The sequence below is a fragment of the Numenius arquata genome, chromosome 12 (genome assembly GCF_964106895.1).
Source record: "Numenius arquata chromosome 12, bNumArq3.hap1.1, whole genome shotgun sequence".
Lineage (NCBI taxonomy): Eukaryota > Metazoa > Chordata > Aves > Charadriiformes > Scolopacidae > Numenius > Numenius arquata.
Window position 1 is genome coordinate 25853284 of NC_133587.1, and position 26134 is coordinate 25879417.

General features: G+C 37.3%; 1 protein-coding gene across 2 annotated transcripts in view; it reads left to right on the forward strand.

Moving 5' to 3' along the window:
• The first annotated feature begins 11124 nt into the window (after positions 1-11124).
• Positions 11125-26134, forward strand: part of ARMC3 (armadillo repeat containing 3) — a 50841-nt gene continuing 35831 nt past the window's right edge. For both annotated transcript variants that reach the window (XM_074157152.1, XM_074157153.1), the window contains exons 1-7: positions 11125-11172; positions 17784-17901; positions 20397-20522; positions 21322-21390; positions 21722-21897; positions 23214-23408; positions 24208-24391. In XM_074157152.1, the coding sequence (XP_074013253.1) occupies positions 11125-11172; positions 17784-17901; positions 20397-20522; positions 21322-21390; positions 21722-21897; positions 23214-23408; positions 24208-24391 (916 nt within the window). The remainder of the gene's footprint in view (positions 11173-17783; positions 17902-20396; positions 20523-21321; positions 21391-21721; positions 21898-23213; positions 23409-24207; positions 24392-26134) is intronic.

A 26134-nucleotide genomic window follows, 5' to 3' on the forward strand; every position in this document is an offset into this window, starting at 1 on the left:
CCGCAACACCGGCGCGGGCCGCTGCTGCCCGGTCGCCCCCGGGCGGCGCGGTGCGGCCGCGGCCGGTGAGTGAGGGAGGGAGTGAGGGAGGGAGGGAGGGAGGGAGGGGCGGGGGGCTGCGGGCTGCGGCAGGCCCGGAGCGGGCGAGGGGGTTCTCCACGACGAGCCCGTGGCGGAGGGAAGGCGGGCGAAGGGGACGGGTGCTGCCAGGGCGGAGGGCTGGGGCGCCGGCGGCTCCGAGTCAGTAGTAATACCGCGTTTTGTGTCGCTGGCGAGTGACCGGCCGGGGTGGCGATGGAAGGGTGGCTGTGGCAGTTAAAGCCCGCTTGCCGCCGGGCCCCGAAGGTCGGTGCTGCGCCTGTGGAGCGGTTCGGTTCTACCCGTGCCCTGAGGGCACCGCGTTTGGGGCCCTTAGAAAGTCACAAGTCAAAAAAAAAGAATAATGATTCTTTTTCTTATTTGTTTTTAAAGGTATACCTTGAAGTTTCGTCCAACCACAACCAAAGAACCTCTAAAAACTTGCTGTCTCCTTGATAACGACCTCCACAGAAAAGCAGTGATCATTGCAAGATTTATAATAAAACTGTATGATTTGATAACAGGTGAAGTATGTTAGACTGAACATAAATAACATTTAAAACCAGGCAGGGCCAATCCTGCACCTAGGGGGCTCTTGACGCTGTTTCCTACTGGAAACTGGGAGTTTAGGAATTGGTGTCAGCAAAGGTGGGGAGAGACACGGGGGACTAGTGCAGCAGAGGGTAACTGAGACCAGTTATTTTCAGATGTGAACTAGGAAGCAAGAAACTGCAGTGGACCTGCCCTGAGGAACCTTACATGGTAGAGGAAAAGAGTTTTATTTAAAAGTTTGGATAGGTAATATGAACAAAGAAAGGAGAGTGTACAGCTAACCTGGATAAGATATGTAGAATTTATGTGTGACAGTAACATGAAAGGGATGAGACCCTAAAATTGTATGGATAATAGATGAGGAGGAAAAAAAAGAAAAAAAAGACAAAATTCTTAAACACAGATGTTTTATCCTAAAGAACGCTAACAGATGATTGGCTATTAGGAAAGAAGTCTCCCCTAACTTATTCATGTTTCAAAGGTTTCAGGGCACCTGCAGACAGGAATTTCAAAACAAAGTATGGATATTCTGTCAGAGGAGTATTATCTGTAGAACAGAACTCTTCTTTTATAATCTTGTTGCTAATCTGAAATTATCTATATAAGGTAGTCTGATATTGTATTATCTTAACCTATGCAAGACAAACATCTGCTTTCTGTTGTTCATTGACTGAGCAAACTCACTTTCTCACCTTTGTTGATGGAAGCGAGATTTCTTTTTTTTTTTCTTTTCATTTTTTAATTTTTATCAGGCAGCCGTTTTCTGATTACCTAATATTCTTCTAATGCAATGAATGCCAAGATGGGCTTGTATGTCCTATAGTTCCTACTTTTGTTTGCAAACCTGCTACTTGTATTTTTGTCCTAAACTGTAACATTTTTTTTGAAATTTTTTTTAACTGTTTTTTAAACATATTAAAGCCTGGTAAATGAACAGTTAAAATTAAATGATAGGGCACTACCCTTGCAGTTTGACACAACCATAAAAGTCATGAATGTGATAGTAACACAGCTGAGGTATTTCTAGTGTTGACAAAGAAGTATGAGTACAATTTTGTACAAGTCAGGAGAGGCTTCATCTGGGATAATGTGTTCAGCTGTGGTCATCCATGTTTTCAAGAATTTGACTTAAAAAAGGCTTACGAGGGTCATGTGGGGAATGAAGAATCATTTTTTGCAGGACATTAGAAGAGTTTTTTAACCTAACAAAATGAAAACTGAGTGGGGATATGTTTGTTATCCTCAAATATATTCTGAGTCTATATGTGTAAATATATATAGTGGATATCTATTATATTGTATGTATACAATATAGTGTATACATATTGTATAGTATAAATATTTCATATAAATAATGTTTTTTGATACATGCCAGCAAAGACAGTAATTGACAACGGTTCAAACATGACATGAATACAGTAGACTGGTCATGAATAAATGTAGGCTAAAAATTAAAACAGGTCCCTGCCTGTCTGACCAATCAGCTTGTGGAACAGCTCTTTAAGGAGAGAAGTGGGAACAAAATACCTGACGATTTTTAAGATACAGCATGATACGTACCTGGTGGGATTAATGTGATGCAGTGGCTGTGATGGGGAGGGGAATGAATCTGATCATTAGAATGTCCCTTTCAGCCTGATGTCCCTGTGAAACTGGCAGAAGGAGGCATTCATTTTAAGACATGTAGATTGGCACAGCTGGCTAAAAACTTAGGAGTGCCTTTAATTTTTTACTAGTCTTTAAAATGTCTTTCTCCCTCAGGCAGACCGTCTTTGACTTCGGTATGAAAAGTGCCCTGCTACTATTGCTCACACAGTGGTTGGGTGACTACTCTCATTTGTTTTAGATTAAGTCAATTTTTCTTTAGTCTCTTTCTCACGGGATGAGGGATTTCACTATGCATCTCAGCGAGACACTTAAAATCACACACATAATTCCTAAAAATCTCCTTCATTCAGGCTGTCACAGCTTAGATTCTCCAAGGATAGATCCTAGGTCTGATGTTATAATTTGGAAATGAGCAATAACATAGAGAAATCAAATTTTTCTGGTGAGATAAAATAATTTATGCTAAGACTAAAGAAGACTGCTAGAAACTTCTGAGAGCTCTGCTGCAGTTAGGTGAACTGGTAACACCGTGACAGATAAAATTCATTGTTGATGAAACCAATGTAATTTATGCTGCCGGGAATATTTGGCACAACTTCAGTAATGAACCTAAATTAATTGTGATCAACTGGGAAAATGACCTGTTTACCATATGTGAATATCTTTATGAAAATCTTCACTGAGGAAATTTGGTAAAAATTAGTACCCAAAAAGTTATAATGTCACTGGAATAAATCAGTAGTGTTCTAGAATTGATTATGGTATTTCAGGTTAGGTTCATCATATCTGGGAGATTTAACAGCCACACAGGGACTCTGAGACAAGAAACATATATGTCTGGAAAAGCTAGATGGAAAAAATAATTAAGGCGGCTTAGAAAGGTGATAAATCAGAATGTACAGGGAGTTATAAAAGAAAGCAGAAAAGATCAAGTCAGGGCATCTTTTAACTACAGTTGTAATACAAGAACAAGGGGGATGTTATGTTGAATTGAATAACACATTTAAACTGTTTACTTTTTTAAAAAATTCTAAGGAGTACTTCCTTACACAGTACACGACAATTGGACCTGTGCTGTAGCATGTCAGATTAGGAATGAAGACTAAAAGGATTAAGCATTGATGTGGACAGTAAAAATAGCTACTATTGTTACGAAGACCATAAAAACTTCAGGAGATCTAAACCTTTGTACTTAAGGGAAATAAAAACCCTGTAACAGATGGAGGAAATTTGACTTTTGGGATTGGTTTCATGCATTTATCGGAAACATTTGGCTCTTACCCCTCTGGAGGCAGGATACTGGTCTGCCATGGAAGACTGTTCATTCATTGAAGGAGGGTTTTTGTGCTGAAGCCTCTTAGTTATTCTGTGATTTGGAAAGAATACTATCATGTTCTTCAATTCCCATTACTTCTTTTTATTAACATTCATATATCATCTTTTACACTGCACGCATTGGAGAATATATTCTGCCTCTACAGTTTAGGATCTTAACATGTTGACTGAAACACTCCTGCCTTAGTACACCTCTTACTAGGTGTACCAAGTTGTTCCGCTTCAGAAAACAGTGAAGTATAGTCCTTGGGCAGTGTGAAAAAAGGTGCTTCTATCGATCAGAGGCTGTACATAAGTCAAAATTTTATTGCAAACCTTGTATATTTTCACAGCATTAGTTTGTGGAATCAAATACCTGAGAATCTAGGCTCTTGTTAAAAATCTGACCATCTACCCTCGGGCTCTTGAAAGTAACACTCAGCTGAATGTTAATGTGATATCAGAAAGCAAATAAAAAGTATTAGTGTGTCTTAAAAGTTCTGAGATCTTAAATAAATAATTGTATTTTTTTAGCTCACCTAAAATCCCCACCTTTTCTCTCTCATTGCCATTTCCTCAGCCTGGCATCTTACTACAAACTCATTTTGGTTTTAAGGGTTTGTCTGCAAAGTATTTCACTCTGCATCTCTCAGCTTGGTTTTTTTTTTGTAATTCTTTTGTGTGTATAGTTTATAAATGCATAGATAATTTGAAAAAAAAAAAGAATCTTTAATGAACTCTCAGAATGATCAGAGTTTATTTAGTCGGGTTTTTTTCTGCAGCGGGATGAATTTTGTCCACCTGAATCAAAATAGAAAATACTTGTATCTTGTATCTGGGATACAAGATATCCCAGTCTTGTATCTGGGAACAGATTGTAGTTAACAGTACAGTACTGTTGCACTGTAGCAGATTTTTGACTTAATCCTAATCATTTTTTTCCATAACATACACATGGTCACAGATAAAACAATAGGCAGACTATTTTCATATAGCATGTATCTTCAGGAGCTGAATATTAAATTGGACCTGGTATCTCTTTTTAACTCTCTTCTATGAAGCTGAGTTTTTTATAATGTATTGCAATGCTTGCACTGGCATTACAACACTGGGCAAGGGACGCCTGTTGATCCATATTTAAGGAGTATGACAGAAGACAGCTGGAAGAAGAATTTGGGAGGAAGAAAGAAGGGACTTTCAAGATTATTCTACGTTGTTCTCTTAATTATGACAAAGCTACCTGAGAGCGATGAGGAGGATATTTAAGCTGGCATAGAAAGGATATACTGGTTTATGGACCTAAGAAACGAGTGAGATTGTCTGCCAATGCTATGATTATAATTGTAGCGTCTTCCTTTTGATTGCTTTGGAAGGCAGAAGAACTAGAGTGTCCATACAGAAATTAATTGAAACAATCAACGAAGATGATCAATTTATAGGCAATTTTCACTGTCACCACAGAAAAAGGATTTTAATTTCTGTGAGACAAGAAGAAACAGCAAGACTTCATTTAAACTAGCTAGACTAAGTTGAGATTACGTAATTATCACTTGGAAGGCAAAAAGAATCTCACTTGTGCATCATTTTTGGGAAAAACCCCAAAATCATGGCCAGGTTGTAGTAACACAGCTACAGATTGTCTTAAAGCGTAGGACAGTTAATTTGCAAAGTGGAACATGTAATAAAATAACTGGTTAGAATCTGTTCTTAAATCCTTTTCTCTGCACTGCTTTTCCATAGGAGTAATTGCTCTCAGAAGAGACCTTTGATTCCTCAACTAAGAGGTAAGTTCCACAGCTTGACTGTGTCTTTGGCTTATTCCTGTTCTTTGTCTCATGTCTCACTAATGTTCGGTATGTGCCGGGTATTAGGTTGTTGTGTCAGTTATTTAATGTTTTAGAAAACAGAAGATGCAAATGGAATAGGTGATGTTATCTACCTGAATTGTCTGACTTAAAACCACAAAATATTATGGTCCTTAAGTGCAGAGAACAGGGTTCTGATAGTATAGGTATACGCTCCATACTGTAAAGGAAGTGTTTATAAGATTTCAGTATTTTGAACAGAAAAACCACCATAAGACTTTCCTCATATTTCAAAGTATGATTTATAGACTCTTTTTGTTACGGCTCACTTGCTATCCATCATCTCGTATTAAAAAAAAAAAAGTATAGTGACTAGAAATAAATGGATATCTCAGATTGGCAATCTAAGAAACTATTCACACTGAGCAGAGAGATTCCTAGAGCAAGACAGTAAAATGAAGTAAGTACAGGGATCGTGACCATCATTATCTTGTGATCTAGTATTTGGAATTTGCTCCTCTGGGCAGGCATCTGCAACAAATCTTTCAGAAAGTAAATAAATTTTCCTTATTTTATTTGACACAGCAGAGATGCCAGTTCATGATATAATAGCCAAGAGGTTAGAGGGTTCCACTTTTTAACTAAAACGTCTACATTTATGACCTTCCTCATGATCGTTTTCCACTTATGGGCGAGATGTTCTGGAGATGGGCCTATTCCTTCAGCCACTTTTAAAAAGACAAGGTGGCTGTGTTTTGTTATATGCCTAGTTCTGCTAATAAATGTTCAGTCTACTGTGATAGTATCTGCCAGACCTAGCCTGGCATGTGGATTCGTGTGGAGAAACAGGGTAATAAGTTTATCTCACTAACTCTAGATGTCAGTGTAAATGTAAATGTCAATACATGAGGTAGCAACTCTAAACTCTGTTTTTGGTCTATGGAAGAAGTAGTTATTTTTAAGGTGCAATTCAATTTTAGATACCTACTTTAGGATGAATCTTCCTTAAGAGCTATTGAATACGTTGACTGGTTCTCCATTATCAAGGACAGTGACTAACTTAAGTACTGATGCCTAATTTAGTTTAGTGGATGATGCTCGTAGTTTCTGGATACTGGTTCACTTAAGATACTCACACTGGGGTATTTCTGGTCCTATGGGAAAACTGAAGGCCATAATGAATTTCAGAGTGAAATGGGGAAGTGCCTGCTGAGCTTAGGCACCAAGAATAGCTATAGCTGAGGGAGGGTGTTGGGGACTGTAGTTTTGGAACGAGGATTTAGTTAGATGTAATGACTGTCCTGCTGGCTGAGAGACAATTCCGTATTAGATGACTGCACTGAAACTGGGTAGGAGCAAAGTAAAGCAGGCTAACTTGTCTACCACTGAAAGCAATAAATTCCAGGTGAAGGATAGGAACTAGCATAGAATGACAACTTCATAGATTGCCTGAATATACATTGGCTACATCTGCTATGTCGAAGTCCTTTATTACCTCTAGTTCTACGTGACTTAAAACAACCATTTTATCTCAAAAAATATTGTGGATAAAGTATGCTCCTATGATTTTAGAAACCTACAGAACATGAAGTAAAGACTGTTACCCAAGTGAGAATATTCTTTATTTTGTCTTTAAGAATTAGAATCTTAGAGTTGTTTATGTTGGAAAAGACCTTTAAGATCATCAAGTCCAACAATTAACCTAGCACTGGTAAGTCCACCACTAAACCATGTCCCTCAGCATCACATCTACATGTCTTTTAAATACCTCCAAGGATGGCAACTCCACCACTTCCCTGGGCAGCCTGTTCCAATGCATGACAACACTTTTGGTGAAGAATTTTCCCCTAATATCCAATGTAAACCTCCCCTGGTACAGCTTGAGGCCATTTCCTCTTGTGCTATCCCCTGTTACTTGGGAGAAGAGATCAACACCCACCTCGCTACAACCTCCTTTCAGATAGTTGTAGAGGGCAATAAGGTCTCCCCTCAGCTTCCTTCTCTCCAGGCTGAACAACCCCAGTTCCCTCAGCTGCTCCGCATAAGACTTGTGCTCTAGACCCTTCACCAGCTTCATTGCTGTTCTTTGGACAAGCTCCAGCACCTCAATGTCTTGGTTCCCTAGTCCTTTTGGCCATGCTATTTCTGATACAAGCCAGGATGCTTTTGGCCTTCTTGGCCACCTGGGCACACTGCACATAGTCAGCTGGCTGTTGACCAACACCCCCGGGTCCTTTTCTGCCAGGCAGCTCTCCAGCCACTCTTCCCCAAGACTGTATCGCTGCATGGGGTTGTTGTGGTCCAAATGCAGGACCTGGCACTTGGCCTTCCTGGACCTCATACCATAGGCCCATCGATCCAAGCCCAACTTGGTGGTGCCTGCAACCATACTGAGGGTGCACTCGATCCCCTTGCCCAGATCATTGATAACGATATTAAAGAGAACTGGCCCCAATACTGAGCCCTGGGGAGCACCAGTTGTGCATGGCCACCAACTGGATTAAACTACATTCACCACAACTCCTTGGGCCCGGCCATCCAGCCAGTTTTTAACCCAGCAAAGAGTACATGCATCTAAGCCATGAGCAGCCAATTTATTCAGGAATTAATTTATTTAATTACTTACAGTTAATTACTAGTGAATAGAGTCTTAAGTTTTTAAAAGAAGTTTTTCAGGTAACACAGATTCAGCATTTAATCACATTTAAAAATCTAAATCCTACAACAAATTTTTTCTGATTTCTAAATATTTAGAACAGTAAACTTGAGAATCAAAGATATGCATACTGTAAACCTACTGAGAAAAAGACAACATGCAGTTATCATGGAGAGAAAGGGATTTGAATAAGAAGTTCTTTTATGGGTCAGTAGCCTTTCAATACCTGTACACATTGATTGTCTGCAATAATTAAAATTCAATGCAGAAGACACACTTCTAATTATCACTAAGCCAAAGAATTCTACATGCATCCTTGCCTCAAGTCATAGAATGACCGCTGAATACAGAGAGCTTTATGGGAACAAAGCTAACACCAATATTTGATGGCAGAATGTATTGAAATCCAGAATAGTAACTGCAACAAAGAAACAGACTGAGGGGCAAAATCCACAATAAAGTTCTGTTCTCTGTGCTTGTTGCTACCCATTATACTGCTCTTTTAATATTACCAAAGACCAAATATTTTTGGACATGTAGAAAAATTTGTAAGTTTCTTGAAAATATGCTCAGAAGTTGGATGTACTTATAAAGCGTGAAGAAATATTTACAATTAAAGACTTTAGTTATTCACAGTCTTGGAATATGCATAATTATTTGAATCCGTGAACATTAATTGTGCAACATTACAAATACTTTTATGTGAATTAACTTTATTAACTTTTTAAAGTGTTTGGTTTAAACCTAATTAAACTAATTCAAAATTAAAGTAGCTTTTTATGACTTTAACTTAATTTATATCTGAAATTAATTTAGCTGAACGGAATAATTATAAACAAGTGTCCATATCTCCATACCAGGATTTAACACAATTTAAATAACTCCGATTTCCTAAATGTCTTTGTAAACCTGATTCTTGTGTATGTGCATCATGCTTACTTTCTGCAGTGACTGCATAAATCAGAAGGTAGTATGTCCATCATTTTTGTTGAATATATTGTCAGTAATTTGTCCTTATGCTTTCTCATATAAGTTGCTTTGCCCCTAGCTAAAGCTGTGCTTTCTGAAACACTGAATTCTAGTGTGTGTGTGTGTTCATATGTGTACGTGTTTGTATGTATATATGCACAAGGGTAAAAGGAGATTGGAGCTGAAGAGGCTTTGATTGTATGGGTCTTCCTCTCAAAACTAAAATTAGTGACCTGCCTATGAAGTTTTAAATTTCAGATCTATTTTTAGGATGTGCTTTCACCACTCCTGTGTTAAAATTTATTTGAGAGGCCAGCAGAGGAACACCACCTGAAAAAATTCAGAGGATTCAAGAAGAGCTCCAAATGTTTGTTGAACACAGCAAACAATAGCCCTGACTTTTGTAACCAGCCAGGCTAGAGCTTATATTGCACTAGAAAATAATCTCTTATACCAAAGGGAAGCTGTAAGGATAGTCCTGGCTGTGGGTGAATGTGTGGTTTCCCTTTGAGGAGTTACTAAGGGGTACTAACAGTGCACATTTCACTTTCACATAGTGTTAAAACAAACCTAAGTTCGGCATAACTTGGGTTATGTTCTATGCATAGCTACTGCTAGTGGGTCATGTTGCTCTTTATTTTTGCCTGTAGCTTAACGGGAAGGCTCTGCTGAAGTTTTGCAAGCCACATGAAATTAGGTCCATGCTAGGTATTACATCCATATGCTTCAGAAGCTGCAGTTAGATGCAGCTGAGAAGGTCTTCCTGGTTCACGTGCACATGTGCTAATACAAAAAAAGCAGAAGACAGAAGCTGGACTTGGTGTAAATAGATGTAACTTTTTAAAATCAGTCAAATTTGTACTGTGCAGAACTGTTTCTTAATACCTGCAGACCATATATGATTTTTGTCTTCTGTGAAATATGAACAGAGAATTCAAATTGAATTTGAACCACGTTTTCAAAGTAGAACTTAATTGTACGTTCTGCAGTTGTATAGAATGTTTGCCAACCTAGAATGTATAGACAAAAATGGCGAAATACCCGAACAGGACCTTCAAGTTCATAGGTTCAGGCTGGATGGGGCTTTGAGCAGCCTGGTCTAGTGGGAGGTGTCCCTGCCCAGGGCAGGGGGCTTAGAACTCAATGATCTTCAAAAGGTCCCTTCCAACTCTAACCATTCTATGATCCTATATATGATTTATGCATTGTGGTAGGTTGACCTTGGCTGAACACCAGGTGCCCACCAAGCCACTGTATCACTGCCCTCCTCAGTGGACAGAGAGGGAGAAAATAAGAGGGAAAAAAACCCTGCTGGATCAAGATAAAGACCATTTAATAAAGCAAAAGCAAAGGCTGCACGCAGAAGTAAAGGAAAACAAAAGATTTTTTCTCTACTTCCCATCAGCAGGTGATATCCAGCCACTTCCCAGGAAGCAGGGCTTCAGCATGTGCAGCGGTTGCTCTGCAAGACAAATGTTGTAAATAACGGATGTGCTTCACCCCCTCTCCCTCCCTCTTTCTTCTCCTTTCTCATAGCTTTTATTGCTGAGCTGGCATCGTACGGTATGGAATATCCCTTTGGTCAGTTTGGGCCAGTTGTCCTGGCTGTGTCCCTTCCCAAGATCTTGCCTACCCCCAGCCTACTGGTTGGAGTGGGCAACGTTGGAGAGACAGCCTTGATGCCGTGTGAGCACTGCTCAGCAATAGCCAAAACACCAGTGTGTTAGCAACACCTATCAGTACAAAACACAGCGCTATGAGGGCTGCTATGTGGAAATTTAACTCCACATCAGGCAGACCCAATACATAGATGCAGATAAAACTAACTTACGGAAAAGCATGTCCTATGTATTTGTACCACATTACAAGCTGACCCTGTGATGTCTCACATCTGTCATCTTAGTTATGTATTTTGTTGACAGATGTATTTTACCAAATGTGTTCAAATGTTAGAAAGTTTGGTTTGCTTGTAAGGGACAACTTTCTGCATAGAAATTACTGTGTCAAAGAAATCTTCAAATTGATTAAATGGGTCGAATGAAAGTCTCTTACACGCTTTTCTGAATCAGCGGTAAACTGATTCCTAAAACGCAGAAGGGATTTTGTTTGTCTGCTTTTATTTTTTTTGTTTTTGTTTTTAGGATGGGTAAAAAAGTAAAGAAGGAAGTAGAGCCTCCACCTAAGGATGTGGTAAGTTTATAAACTGCTATGTGCTATAATATAAACATTACACGATTATAGGTCCAGCTCTACCATCCTCACTCTTCTAGGTTACCCACATTATTCTAAAAACGTCTTTTAAAGATGATCCTGTTTCTGCTTTTCTTGGACAGCATACAGGCCAGAGTGACTGGGCATGTGTAGTTCTTTGTGGAGGTTGTTGTCTTTGGCAGGCTTTGCAAATAATAATGTATGAAACAATCCAGGCTTCTTTTTATTTGAAGAGCAATATTAGCTTTCCATTTGTAAAAATCAAAGGAGAAGGGAGAAGAGTGACCTGAAATCTGCCTGTCTTTTCAGCTGTGGAGACATTCCCTTTCTTTAAGGATGAAAGAGTTAAGAGCTTAGATGGATCTACAGAGTTTTTTTACTGAATGCAGAATTTTACAGATATTTTGAATAACAGTACTATGTATCCTGGACCTTTTGCAAACATATACAGTCTTTAGCAGCATTCAGGTGTTTCTGGTATCATTGGACGTTCACAGTGAAAAGCACAAGAGATGAAGCCAAAGATGGAATAATGGTGGTAATGTGACTTTTTTTCAAAAGGTGGAAATTAAGAGTCTGACACTAGCACACTTTCCAAGGCTTTCTATAAATTCACAAGGTACAAAGAGTGCCCCAAAAAGACAGAGGTTCAAAACATAGGTATTTTTAAAGTTTAATTGGCTTATTCAGAAAGAAGTAGGGGGAATAAGACAGACATTGAAAAAAGTATAATATAAATTCTGTGCCAGATAATAACTAAGTTAATGAAAATCAGGACCTCAACAAGTCCACAGAAGAGCATGAAACTAAATGCAAAGTTCAGTACGCTGTTTAAAAAAAACAATGGGTTTGTCTGTAAAGAGACATGGTACTGCAAGGGCTTTTTCAAAGGTCGTAGAAGAGTTGATCAAAAACTACGTCACAATTTCAATATTAAATAACCATAAATAATTTTGACTAAGACAGCAATATCCAATAGCCATGATGTCACTGAGGCATAGCAATTGATATCAGGTTTTGCCCAACTGTTCTGTGGAAAGATGAATATTACAAACATAATTCATAAGCTCCAATCAATAATAAATCCTTATGAAAGGAGACTTGACATAAAACTTCAACATGAGAGGATAAATCGATCCAAAGTTATTTCTGTATGGCATAACCTACAAAACTAGGAGGAGACGCAAAGAAGGCGTATGTGGATAGGACTAATTAAAACAAGCCTGAAGAAATAAAACTTAGTATATTTGCAGTCTAAGAAAAAAAAAATGAAAGGCATGAAAGTAGATTTAAAGCATACAGATGAGATAACCCCCTCCAAAGTAATAAAAATCGACTTTTTCAGTAAATATCTAAAAAGTCAGTAGAAGCAGCACCAGAATTTCTATATCCAAAAGACACTATTAGATTTTCTGGAGAAAATTATGGTACAGCCTACGAACTACTACAATAAACTGAACAATGTTAGAAAAGATATTGAACAGAAACAATTCAACAATTGAACAGAAAAGGTGAATAAAACTATTAAAAAGAAAGAATTGGAAAGAGCAGAGTCCAGATGGCATCTGCATTTTTTGGCTTAGTTTTCACCCTTATCATACTTCAGGCTGGCATATCTCTTTTAGCAGTCCTATCAGGGGAAAAAAACCTGAATGTTGCAAAGCAAAACAGTATTAAACATTAAAATAGATCATTGATTAGTTGTAACTATCAACCAAGAAAATCTTCTAGCTATGGGAATACTGTTAATAGTGATCATGTAAAATTGAATCTCTAACCTTTAAATTTCATCTGGATATTTCAGATGGCAGGAAATGAGATGCAGACAAAATAAAAGATATATTAGCTATTATCTTCTGATTGATAATCTGCTTATGAAAATGTCAAGTCCAAGAAAAGAAGCCTTGAGATAATGTGGACAGGCTGATAAAAGAGGGCCTTTGTGCATGTGGAATGCTCTGAGGATATGTGGTACTGCAGATGACCACTAATTTTTATAGATTTCTAGGAACAGGTGGGAAATGCATCTCTTCAGAAAGTGTTCTGAGGACTCTGTTTTCCTTGCCTTTCGTAATTTGTCTTTTACTATTATCCGTTCTGAGAATTGGGCTTCTCCAGGAAAAATATTGCTTTAAGCTTCTGTCTCTATATGGATGACCTTATGCAGTAATTCAGGCAGATAAAATATGCTAGCTTTGACGTAGATCGATAGGAACTTTTCATATGATATCTTCATTAAGTTTGGTCTAGACAATGTTACTATTTGTTCATCAGCTAGGGCATAGACGTTAAAAGGGAAGCCTAAGATTACCACTAGAGAAAATTACTGAGGCATTATCACTGAAAGCAAGCTGAGTATTTTTGAAAATGGCTTCATTCACAACACTGATGTTAAAAAGGTGGAATATATGGAGTGGCACAGTCAACTCCTGAAATTCAGTCTCCACAGAAACACCTTCTTTTGAGTAATTAATGCCTAAATATTAATTTAAGTTGACTTTTGTAAGGCTTTCAACACTGTCTCTCATAGGTGATTAAGGTCATAAAAGAAAAGCAAAATGACTTATTTTTGTGTCAAAAGACAAAGCTATGTAGCAAATCACTAAAACAAATGTGAAGACATTGCCAAAATACGAATAAATAGTATTTGCCCAGGTCTTGTTCTAACTGAAAAATAACTAACATCTGAAATTGTGGTACTGATGGCATTTAATGTGTACCCTTTGTACTAGAGGAATGGAGGGTGAAAGTTTCATTGTCAAAAAGAAGTACATCAATAATTACAGAAAATTTGTCTTCCACGCAGTGTTAATTGGTAGAAATAGTTACAAACAAAAAAAAAAAAAGGGGAAAAAAAAAAAAGATACATGGGTAAATTAGATAGTAATGGGGGAAAATCAATACTGTTTTGTAGAGGAAAGTTTGATCTCTGGAATCTATTTGAATTCTTTAGAGGAGTCAGTGAGCAAGTGGATAATGGTGATCTCGTTGATACAGTTACTTAGCTTTTTCAAAAATTTATAGACCAGGCTCTTCACTCACATAAACTCTAACAGATAAAAATAAATTCTTTTCCTGGCAATAATGTCTGGTTATAAAATAGAAAGCAAAGGTGTGAAAACAAATTAGTGTTCAGGTTTCAAAATTGAGAGAGGAGAGGTTGCCATTGGAATGTCATGGGGTTTTATTCTGCATCCAGTGTCTTCCAGTCTGTCAGAATTAATGTGAGTACTTCCATGAAAATGGCAGCCAGTTACTCAGTAGGCAAAAATGAATAAATACAACATTTCAAATTCCAGAAATAAAAAGCAAAACACCATGTCACTAGCAAATGCATTATGCATGCACGTGTTGGGTGCCATTAACAGTTCTGGTGCTTCTGTCTCAAAAAAGGTAATGTTGAACTATAGAAAAATACCAAGAAGGACAACAAGAATAGACAGAGTGGCTTCTGTATAAGGAAAGATCAAAGACAGTAGGTTTATTCATCCCCAAAAGTAAATGATTGTGAAGAGGAATATCAGAGAAACTTACAAAATGATGACTATACAGAGAAGGCAAATGAGTGTCATTTATTTTGCTATTTCTTATGGTGAATGAACTGTGGAGGACAAATACAATTATCAGGTGGTAGTTTTAAAACAAAGAAAATGCACAGCTATTTATATGACTCTTAAACTGTGACACTTGTGTCTCAGAACATTAAGCGTGGCTAAAATATAGATGGCTTCAAAAATTATTTACCGAATTAAGTTAAGTTGATGGAAGCAAAAAAGAACCCCAAATACTCTGCAGTTTCTAATGGCTTTGAAGTCAAGTGTACACAAAAATCATGATCAAAGACATATAGGAGTTTTTTAATTATAGCTTTCTTTTTCATTTCACTTGCTTTTTTCTTAATACAAACTGAACATTGGAAATGTTGTTGCTTATAAACCAGTTAAATTTCTGGGTTTAACTCAAGGTCGTTTGTAACTTCAGGCATATTATTTTAGCAGATAATCTGTCCTGTATGTGCCATTAAGGGAAGAGTCTGCAATGATGTATGAAGATTTAAGAGCAAGCCCTGATTTAAAAAAAAAGGAAAAATTAAGGATAGGGGAACTGTAGCTATGCTGGCATTGTGATAAGCAAAAGTCTTATCTAGTTCTGTGATAGTTTTGACAAACAGTGTTACCTTTCAGCAAATCACTGACGTGCTCAGGGCTCTGATTTCTTAAACATACATTGACTTAGTGGCTCTTCTTACTGTGTTTTCAGCACAAAACTGCTTCTAATAGGAAAGTGCCTATTGAATATTTCAGATAGTAGAAGTGAATCTAATGTCTATAAAAATGGGTAGAGATTAGACCAATTTCACTCTGCTCATGTGCCAACCTGTCACTAAAGCCTAGGAATTATCATTGAATTGTAGTTTATAAAATTACTTGTGAACACGAGAGGCAATGAAAATGGAGCAACATAATAGCGTCTGTGGTATTAGATCAATGTAAATAGATAACTGAGATTTTAAGCTCTTACTTCATATTTCATTTCTTATTAAACTTCATCTGAGATCAATCTTTGTGTTTATTTTACTCTGGAGGACTAACAGCCTTTACTAGAAATTACAGTTTTATCCCATCACCAAGTATTTGGCCAGACTCAGGAGGTATGTCTGTGTTTAAATCATAGCACTTACCTGTAGGATCATGTTCTGTCCGTGCAAGGATACAAATGTGCAGAAGTAGAGAAGTATGAAGGTGCTAAAGGGGCTTCCTGTCCCTTTATTCTCCTGTATGCCTCTCGTATGGGTAGAATGAATGAATGTTGCTAATCTTTTTGCTTGTTTACAATCCAAAAGAAAATTCCCATAAAGAATTCCATCATTTTAGGCCCATCATTAAGATGGTAACTTGGACCACTCTGCCACGGTTTGGTTTAATTATTGTTGCTGAGTCATTATTAAGCAAAATGACTTATGGTACAGTAAGTTGATTCTATTTTCTTTGAAAAGGAGCTTTGTTCCGTGACTTGTTCCCTGACTTGTGCCATGCTTCCAGCTTGTCCCAGCAAGCGTGAAGTTGGACAGTGTCTTCGGGTTTTCAGTCCTGCTTGAAGCTAGGGAGACTAGTTAAGCACATTAGCCAGGCAACCTCTTAACTGTTAATGAAACTTGGATCTTGATCTTGCAGACGGTTAAATTGTGTGATATGCCTCATGGAAAATGATGAAATTAATTAGATTTTAAAACCTATCTAAACTATTAATTTAGAAGTTTGGGTACTATTTGGGTACTATAAGTTTTGCCTTGTTTTTGAACAAGTCAGAGGAGAGTGAAGAAAAAAAGCCTGTTTTTTGTTCATTTTCTTGCTAGCACACTCACAACATTTTTGAAGATTTGCACCAAATAATTTCCTTGCATGGCAACTGGCTTGTATGTATCTTCATGCCCTTATTGTTCAGCAACATCTGCCTCTGATGTAGCTATTAGAGGATTTTTTAAATGAAGTAAACTAAATAATAGACACTTTACAATAATTTTTACTGCTATCTTAAATTATTAATCTGCTGTATTGTAAAGATAAGTACATTGATATTGAGGGACTGCATGACTCCAATATTTAGTAGTTTCTATATGTAACACAGATACTCTACAGGCCTAAAGTCTGAAGACAGAAGACAGTGTTTTCCATATTAAAAATTTATTTTAAATCCAAATAAACTTAAAACTTTTTAATGGGTAGAATTTTCAGAAATCCTTCAGTCTTGTTAAAGAACAAAAGGCTTTTTAAGAAGGTTCCCTTGCTCAAGTGATGTTAGTCCTGAAGAGTCTATTAAGAGGGTGAAAACTGCCAGATCAGTTGGAAGATTTCTTTCTGTGTGACGTCAGAAATCGAAATGAATAATTTGTGTCATTTCTAGCTGGATGAGCAGGGAGTATGTCATGGAAATACTTCAGCTAGTACAAGATCATGGTGAGCTTGTGAACTGAGCTGATGAAGGCACAGGAAGGGTCCTTTTATTTTTTTAAAGAAACCACCAAGTGTTAATGCCACAGAGTAATCAAGTCCTCTTGCTCGTACACCACCTGATGTCATAGGCTCTGTGCACAGCTGCTCAAAAGAAACTCCAGAATCCCGCGGTTCTGAAGCCGCAGGATGCTCTTACATATGCAACAGAATTACATAGTTTGTTGGCTTCAAGTCTTCCTAGATGTATGGGGAATTGTCAAGGTTTTCCCAACATCTTCATACAGGATATCCTTGTTTGAGGCAGAACAGAACCAACTTTCTGTTCAGTAATTTTACTTCTCAGCTAAGCCTCTTCTGTTGTCTTGTCATTTGCCAATCTGGCCTAAACCACAACACAGGATGAAATCACGTTTATATTTGGAAGTCAATTATTCATTCTTAATTTTCAAAAGCATCTCAAATTGTTCTTAAAAAATTGAATTTCTCCAAGTAAATAGCTACTCATGTTAATATTTCTAACTCAGTGTAGATTTCAAACTATATTTTTTTTAATGAAGTGTGGGAGTCTACTGTAGCACATGGGAAGGGTCAGCATAAATCAAACTATTCTTTCCTTTTTTTTTGTTTTGTTTGTAGTTTGATCCTTTATTGGTTGAAAGCAAAACAGCAGCAACAGTTGTGCTAATGCTTAGTTCTCCTGAAGAAGAAATTTTGGCCAAAGCATGTGATGCTCTGTATAAATTCGCATCAAAAGGTTAGTCTTTTTGCAATGAGCTTTCCTTTGTGTGGCTTAGATTTTGATAGTAGTTCACAAGTTTTTAGTTTCCTAGCACTGAAATCTTCACTTCATCTCGAAGTTCTCTGTTTAGGGGTTTCTGACATATCTATCAAACCTATATTTGCAGTTATAAAGAAGTCCTGTGGTTTGCGTGATGGAAATTCTTATCATTTTGTTGTAGAATTTTATATTCTCTGTTTAATAGAGCTTGGTTGAAATACAGCCTATATCTGTTTTGTTATGAGCAGCAGACTTGCATCTGAGAAAGAATTCTCTTTTTTATGTTACAGTTTGAAACTTCTGTACCAGTGTAGTTATTTCAAGGTACAGTTTTCAATGAAAATTACTTTTTAGCCTGTTTCTGTTATTTTTGCATATAGCTCTTGTGTCAGTACTTCTGTGACAGATGATTTATTAGGAGACTGCTCAGCCTCCTTTATCAGGCTTATTTCTGTATTTGTTGGGAATCTAACAAGTCTCCAAGATTCCAAATCTTCCAAAGGTCCCTGTATTATCTGTAGCTAAGCGTCATGTTCCGGGTACCCAGAAGACAACTGTATAACAAAGGCTCAAAATTATGTAGCACATAATGTCCTAAGTTGTCGTCTTCTCATTCCATGTCAGCCACGCTAATTGGTGTACAGTGGTAGCATTCTTACTATAATTAATTTGTTTTAATATTAATTTCCATTTAATTTATTTTTTCTCAAAAAATTAAGGGTTTATACACTGACTGTTGTACTGATGGCAAATATCAACACTGCTGAAGTTGTGAGAGAAGAGCTGAAGGCTTTGACAGCTGGCTAGGGATCACTGGGTTCTGAAAGATATTTAGGTTCAGCTTAATATGGCAAGCTTAGCTGAGGGCATGCAACCAAATTTTGAATATGTGAAGAGAGAATTTGGACTGTCAGGAGACAGCTATGCACAACACAACATACACTCTGCTGGCTCCTTCTCTGCTGTCCACAGTAAAATACAGCACACTGCAAGAGGACAAATATTTATTTTTTCTATTTCTACTAAATTAATAATCCTTTTAAAATGTTACTATTATCATTGCTATATCATTGATATTCCTGCAATCTTCCAGAAGACTTCACAGTGCGTCTCAAGAGAAGGAGTTGTTTTCACTTTGCAGTTAATTTATTTCATAGAATCATAGAATGGTTAGTGTTAGAAGGGACCTTAAAGATCATCTAGTTCCAACCCCCCTGCCCTGGGCAGGGACATGTCCAGGGATGGGGCATCCACAACTTCCCTGGGCAATCTCTTCCAGTGTCTCACCACTCTCACATTAAAGAGTTTCTTCCTAATATCTAATCTAAATCTACCCTCTTTCAGATTAAAACCATTACCCTCGACCTATCACTCCACTCCCTGATAAAGAGTCCCTCCCCACCTTTCCTGCAGGCTCCCTTTATGTACTGGAAGGCTGCTATAAGATCTCCCCAGAGCCTTCTCCAGGCTGAACAACCCCAACTCTCTCAGTCTGTCTTCATAGGAGAGGCAGTCCAGCCCTTTGATCATCTTCATAGCCCTCCTCTGGATCCACTCTAACAGGTCCATGTCCTTTTTATGTTGGGAACTCCAGAGCTGGATGCGGTACTCCAGGTGGGGTCTCACCAGAGCACAGTAGAACATTTCTTGAATGCTGCTAGTAAATTAAGTCCTATCCCTCAATAAAAAATAGTTCTTTTATTTTAATTGTGTTTTGGCCTGAGAATGAGCATAGTCCTCCAGTTTCTTCTCCCATTGCTCACTTGCTTCGTTAAAAAATGAATTATAAAGTTGTTGTGGGAACTGAGAATAGGAGTAAGTTTCAGATTTTGTTTCTTGGGTTTTTTTCTTGTTTCTTTGGATGTTTTTTGAGTGAGCAAGAACCAAAGGCTGTAATCATACAAAATGCTTCTGTTCTTCGCATGGCCAGAGTTTATTCAGCTACAAAGTGCTCCGTTCTCAAGTGGTAGAAATCTCAGGTGGGATTTAGTGATCCAGATCCTGGCAGTTGCTTCAGTTGATGGGTAGTGCAGATCCATAGACTGAATTAACTGTTATTTTGAGGAAAATAAAATTGGGAGGCAAGAAAAGAGGAAAATTAAAATTAGGTTTTTTATGATACCATTCACATCTGCTTTGTTAAATGGAAAGCTGTCCTTTGTACTACCAGTGCAGTCTACAAAGAATTAGGTGGGTGTCCAATAGACAGAAACATCCTTTGCTTTACAAACATGAATTAATCCTAGATACTACAGATCCTTGATACTATTTGATACATGTTTATTTGTCAATAAAATAAAATAAGTCAAATCTGTTTGGGGTATAGATTAGACAATGTCCCAAGGTCTTGTCCAGGCCATTGTTCTTTGATTCGACAGTCCAATAAAAGATTGGTAGCTGTTTTACTTTGTTACATTAGAACTGTGAGCTTGCTGTGTTTTTATAGAACTTTTAACCTAATTACTCTTCAGGTGGTGAAAACAAAGTGACACTTCTTGGTCTTGGAGCAGTGGAACATCTGCTTAAACTCATCTCACATGAAGATCCAATTGTACGGAGAAATGCCATCATGGTACTTGGCATCATGGCTTCTAACCGTAAGAGTCTCCATTTTTGAATATTTTTCAATGTTTATGAGCATGGTCGTCAAAGCAATAGGTGGCCCATGTGAAGAAATCCTTTTTTAACGGCCCAGAATAAAGGAACACATTCAGCTTGAATGAACACCACCGAAGTAAAGTAAATTCAACTCATACCTTTTTTTCTTAGATTTCAACACTGTAATGTGTAGATAGTAACAACACAGCCCTGTAAGATCACATGAACTCTGTCCCAAAGAATGTTTTTTGGTTATTCTATCCAGTGTTGTGGATAGTTTGCCATTGACAACAGTAAAAATGCATTTTGAAAGTCTTTAATGTGATTTTGATAAGACCTATATAATTCATGTTTTCAATTTGCAGTGTTGGCTGTGTTAGCATAAAATTAGGAAGTGGTGGATTGAAAATTAAATAATGAAAGGATTGCTTTTATTTTGATAATTTTAACCACAATTAATTTTAACTATCTGATTATGACTTCTTTGACAGCTAAAACTGCAATATTTAATCAGAACCTGCTACATGCAAGTATTTTGAATAAAGTTTCAATGAAGTACTGAGGAACTTCCTACATATCAAATGTCAAAAAATGTCATCTGGTACTTGAAAATATCCTCTCTGATTTCTGGGCCCATTATGATCTTGGTATAACTTCAGTTGCATGTCATTCCCAGTCAGATCTTTGTGTCACTCAGGGAGTAACCATAAGTACATACCCCTTGGAGTAGAGTCTGTTTCTTTGCTCAGCCAAGATTGCCAAATGAAAGACTTCATATTTGTATTTATTTCATTGTAGATGATGTCAAGAAGTTACTGAGGGAACTGGATGTCACAAATTCACTTATATCACAGCTGGCGCCAGAAGGTAGCTTGCAGTATTCATTCCTTGTGCAAAAATACACTCAGAAATAATTTATGATTGCCATTTGATTGGACAATTTGATAAAATCTTCCTTGTAACTTATGATTTGTCATACTACATGTTAAATAGGTAATTACTTTTATAGGATTAGCTCTGTTACTCACTGAGTAGTGTTTTATGTTGTACAGATGGAGCAAGATGTTTATGGAGATGTCAGGTATGATTAACAGCTATTGTTTATTGACTTGAAATAATATTTTAAACCACTGGAATAGTGAACATATACTGTGCTGAATAAAACTCGATAAAAATTTTTCTTTTTTTCCCCCCATAGAGGATGTAGTTATCCATGAATTTGCTAGTCTCTGCCTAGCACATATGGCTGTTGAATATACTACTAAAGTACAAATATTTGAGCAAGGTGGATTAGAACCGCTTGTCAGACTGCTAGGTAGCCCTGATCCTGATGTTAAGAAGAATTCACTTGAATGTATCTACCTCCTGGTGCAGGTAAAGCTTGTTGTTTTTTTATATTACAGAGGCAGAAAAGCACTTCTCCCCCACCCCTGCCATCCTTTGTGGGGTTAATAATTGTAAAATATTTGGTTCCTTTACTGCCCAGTGTTCATTAATGTATTTGAAAACATTACACCCAAGTCCTTGTTTGTTGCACTAGTTATGAATATAGCTGATTTGACTCTAATTCTGTTGAACTTAATGCAGTTATCCATGCTGTACAGCAATGTAAGTGAGAACAGATTCAGATTTTTTTTAATTAAAGATCAATTTGTTTTCTTAGTTGGCAAATGTTAATCTTGGTAATGATAGTTATAACCCTTCTCTCCAAGAGGTTGGAATAATCCTGTAAATTAAAGAATTGGCAATTTTATGGTGCCTTGTTTTGTCCAGCAAGTCTATAGTCACAATTTTGAACATCTTTTTAATGATAGGTGAATGCTGTCAACAGCTACTTTCCATACTGGGAGGGATAGATTTGTTATTGGCTACTTTCACACTCAGCACTAATGTCATCCATATGCTGCTTAGCAAAAGAATGGTGCATTTGTATGGCAGTTCTCTCCATGGCTTAAGCGAATCAATTCAATAATGAATTCAGTTTATAACTCTATCTCTTTTGGGGCATCAGAGCATGTCTATTCAGAATCGCATTTTACTCTTTCTCCCTTTTTGCTATCTCGCTGTCTTTGTTGCAGGGTATATCTGGATAACTGCACCTGGTGCTTGCTTATATTGATAAGGATAATTGCATGCTGCACATATGCAATAAGCTATTTAAAAGCAAATTGTAATTTATTTATTTTCTATTTTAATATCACCTACTACTGTCTTTTTGCTAAGCTGCATATACACTGTTTAAAGTTGAAATTTTAAATTGTTGTTTTATAATTACTAAAACAAAAGAAGATATAACCAGGCAACCGCAGTAGAGTGTGAAAACTGTTTTCCCCCCACTGAGGTAAATAAAAATAATGAAACTAAATTTTAAAAAGTTTCTCAAAGAAACATATATGTTGAGACAAATATGGCAAAACCAAGAGTGAATAGGCTTCCTTAGACAGGACTAGATTCTGTAGTGTGTACTTCAGTCATGCAAAAAAATGGAATTTAAGGTTGGTGGGTCATGATTATATTGAGTTGGATTCTTAGCTGAATAGAAAGAAATCTTCAGAACTGGAAGTTCTGAAATATTGACTCATTTTTGCATGTTTGAAATCAGATTTTTGGTGTTCTTTCTGTAAAGTCAGGAATTGATGTACTGTTATACTTTCTATCACTAACAGTCTTTGTTGAATATTTTACTGCAGGATTTTCAAAGCCATGCTGTGGTTCGTGCACTGAATGTAATTCCACCCTTGCTGGAACTACTGAAATCTGAATACCCAGTTATTCAGTTGTTAGCCCTTAAAACCTTAGAAGAAATTAGCAAAGACAGAGAAACCAGGATAATACTGGGAGAAAATAAAGGATTAGATTGTCTTCTGAAGATACTGGAAACCAATGTACAGTTTACTTGCCTTAAAAGTTTTTTGTTCTTGCTGCTAATGTTTGTATGACTAATGCAAATTATTGTTCATGTTATGAAAGAGTGATAAAAGAAGAAAGAACTCCTTAGTTGGAGCTAACTACATAGGAAGAGGATAAGCTAGAATATCTAGCTTGCTAAGAAAGGGACCAAAGGGATTCATCAAAATGTTTATATTAGTTTTGTTGCTTTATTGCTACTAGTAATACTGTTTTGCATTTACTATTTCTCAAACTGTTGTAAATATCAGAAAAATTCACCATATAGCTTTTTATACGACATTTTCTCAAAATTTTTTATTATATGCTAAATTCTGATATTGGTTCCTACTTTGAACACTTATCTTTTTTTCTGAATTTACTTTGATATCAATGGCCTTAAATATAATTTCCTACCTTGGAAATTTCATTGTTCATGTTATTATGAGATTAATTTTAGTGCTTCTTGAGTTCAGATGTCACCATGGGAAATGTAATGCATAGAGAAATTTGTGAAGTTTTTAAAATTTTGAGATGACAGATCCTTTCTGAATACCTGCCTAACCCACCTTGACGTAAATCAGGAACTTCTGCAGGTTTTACTCTTTTTGATAAATTGTGGTGCATCCTAAGGCACATCAAAGAAATTATACAAAAAATATGAGTATGAAAAGATGTATTTTACAGTGTGAATAAACTGAAAAAGAAAGTTATGACAATTATCCTACAAAACTAAAAGCAAAAGATATTTAAATCCTGATTTGAAGGTTACTTGTTTGGGTTTTTTTTCTTCTTTAGGAATTCAGTGATCTACATGTGGAAGCTCTTGCCGTGTTGGGAAATTGTCTGGAAGATGCACATACCCTGCAACTGATTCATCAGATAGGAGGCCTTAAAAAGCTACTTTCATTTGTAGGGGATTCTACTGTTCCAGATATTCAGAAGAATGCAGCAAAGGCAATTACCAGAGCAGCTTATGACTGTATGTGACTTTTTAAAAATTCATGGACATGAATTTGTTTATGAAGTAAATTTTCATCCAGAATGAGGCCATCTTATCTGGTTGAGGGTAGTTCTTGTGCTGAGGAAAACACTTGCAAGAATGAATTACAGTGATGAATCTTGCCAATCAGAGCAGCAATTGGATACTAGGCTAGAGATACGAGATAGATAGAGATATATATATGAAAAGATTTTACCTCAAATTATTTTTAAATGTAATATATTCTTGCAAAATGCTGTCTTCAAAAGGAAAATGGAGCTCTAAAAATATGATCTTTATCTTTTGTTTAGTGATGCCATCTGAAGCCACCTTCACTGGCACTATTTCTCATCACTATCAGTTGAGAATCACAAGCTTACTTGCTTTTGCGTACAACTGCTCATCTAAGTGTCAGGCAAACTCAAATAAAAATTCCTTTAACACGGACATGAAAAAAGGCCTCTAAATGGCTTTTAGATTAATATTCCCAGTGGAGTTAAATAGTTTCATTGAGAGCAGCTTTGAGGAGAAGGGACTCGGGGGTGTTGGTTGATGAGAAGCTCAACATGAGTCGGCAATGTATGCTTGCAGTCCAGAAAGCCAACCATATCCTGGGCTGCATCAAAAGAAGTGTGGACAGCAGGTTGTGGGAGGTGATTCTCCCCTCTGCTCCGCTCTGGTGAGACCCCACATGGAGTATTGTGTCCAGCTCTGGAGCCCTCAGCACAGGAAAGACATGGATGTGTTGGAGCAAGTCCAGAGGTGGGCCACGAAGCTGATCAGAGGGCTGGACCACCTCTGCTGTGAGGACAGGCTGAGAGTTGGGATTGTTCAGCCTGGAGGAGAAAAGGCTCCAGAGAGCCCTTATTGCAGCCTTTCAGTATCTGAAGGGGGCCTACAGGAGAGATGGGGAGGGACTTTTTACAAGGGCATGTAGCAATAGGGTGAGGGGTAATGGCTTCAAACTGGAAGAGGGTAGATTTAGATTAGGTATCTGAAAGAAATTTTTCACTCTGGGGGTGGTGAGGCACTGGAACAGGTTGCCCGGAGAAGTTGTGGGTGCCCCATCCCTGTGTTCAAGGCCAGGTTGGATGGGGCTTTGAGCAACCTGGTCTAATGGGAGGTATCCCTTCAAGGGGCAAGGGGACTGGGACTAGATGATCTTTAAGGTCCCTTCCAACCTAAACCATTCTATGATTCTATAATTATTTATCCTATAGTTCTTTTTTATACACTTTTCTTTAATTCACCAAGGAATTCTAAATTAGGCAGAACATTCTCGTCATTTTTGCCCACAAGGATGCTCTTTAAATAAATCTACATTTGGAATTCCTTCCATACATTGGCTTCTGAGTTGCAACATATGCCTAGCGATGCTATCTAACAAAATGCAATGTAAGAAACAACATACTTTTGTCTATAGAAGATTTGAATTCTGTAAAGGGATTTTGATGACAGTAACTATGACAGTAGAGCTTAAATATTTCATTCATATTTCTATCATCTTGTGGTTGAATTATGGCTTTAATTTATGTGTATTCTGTACAGATATGTTATTTAATACATGGCTAAAATAATCTCTCCTTTCTACAGTATTTCAGACCTCCTTTCTTCTCTCCCCATCCTATCTTCCCAATTCTTTTCTCACCTTTGTTAGTTTGACATCCTGAATATTTGTAGTTACTTGGATTGCAAATAATACATTAAGAGAGTGGAAACTACCTTTCCTAGTATTCTGTGGGT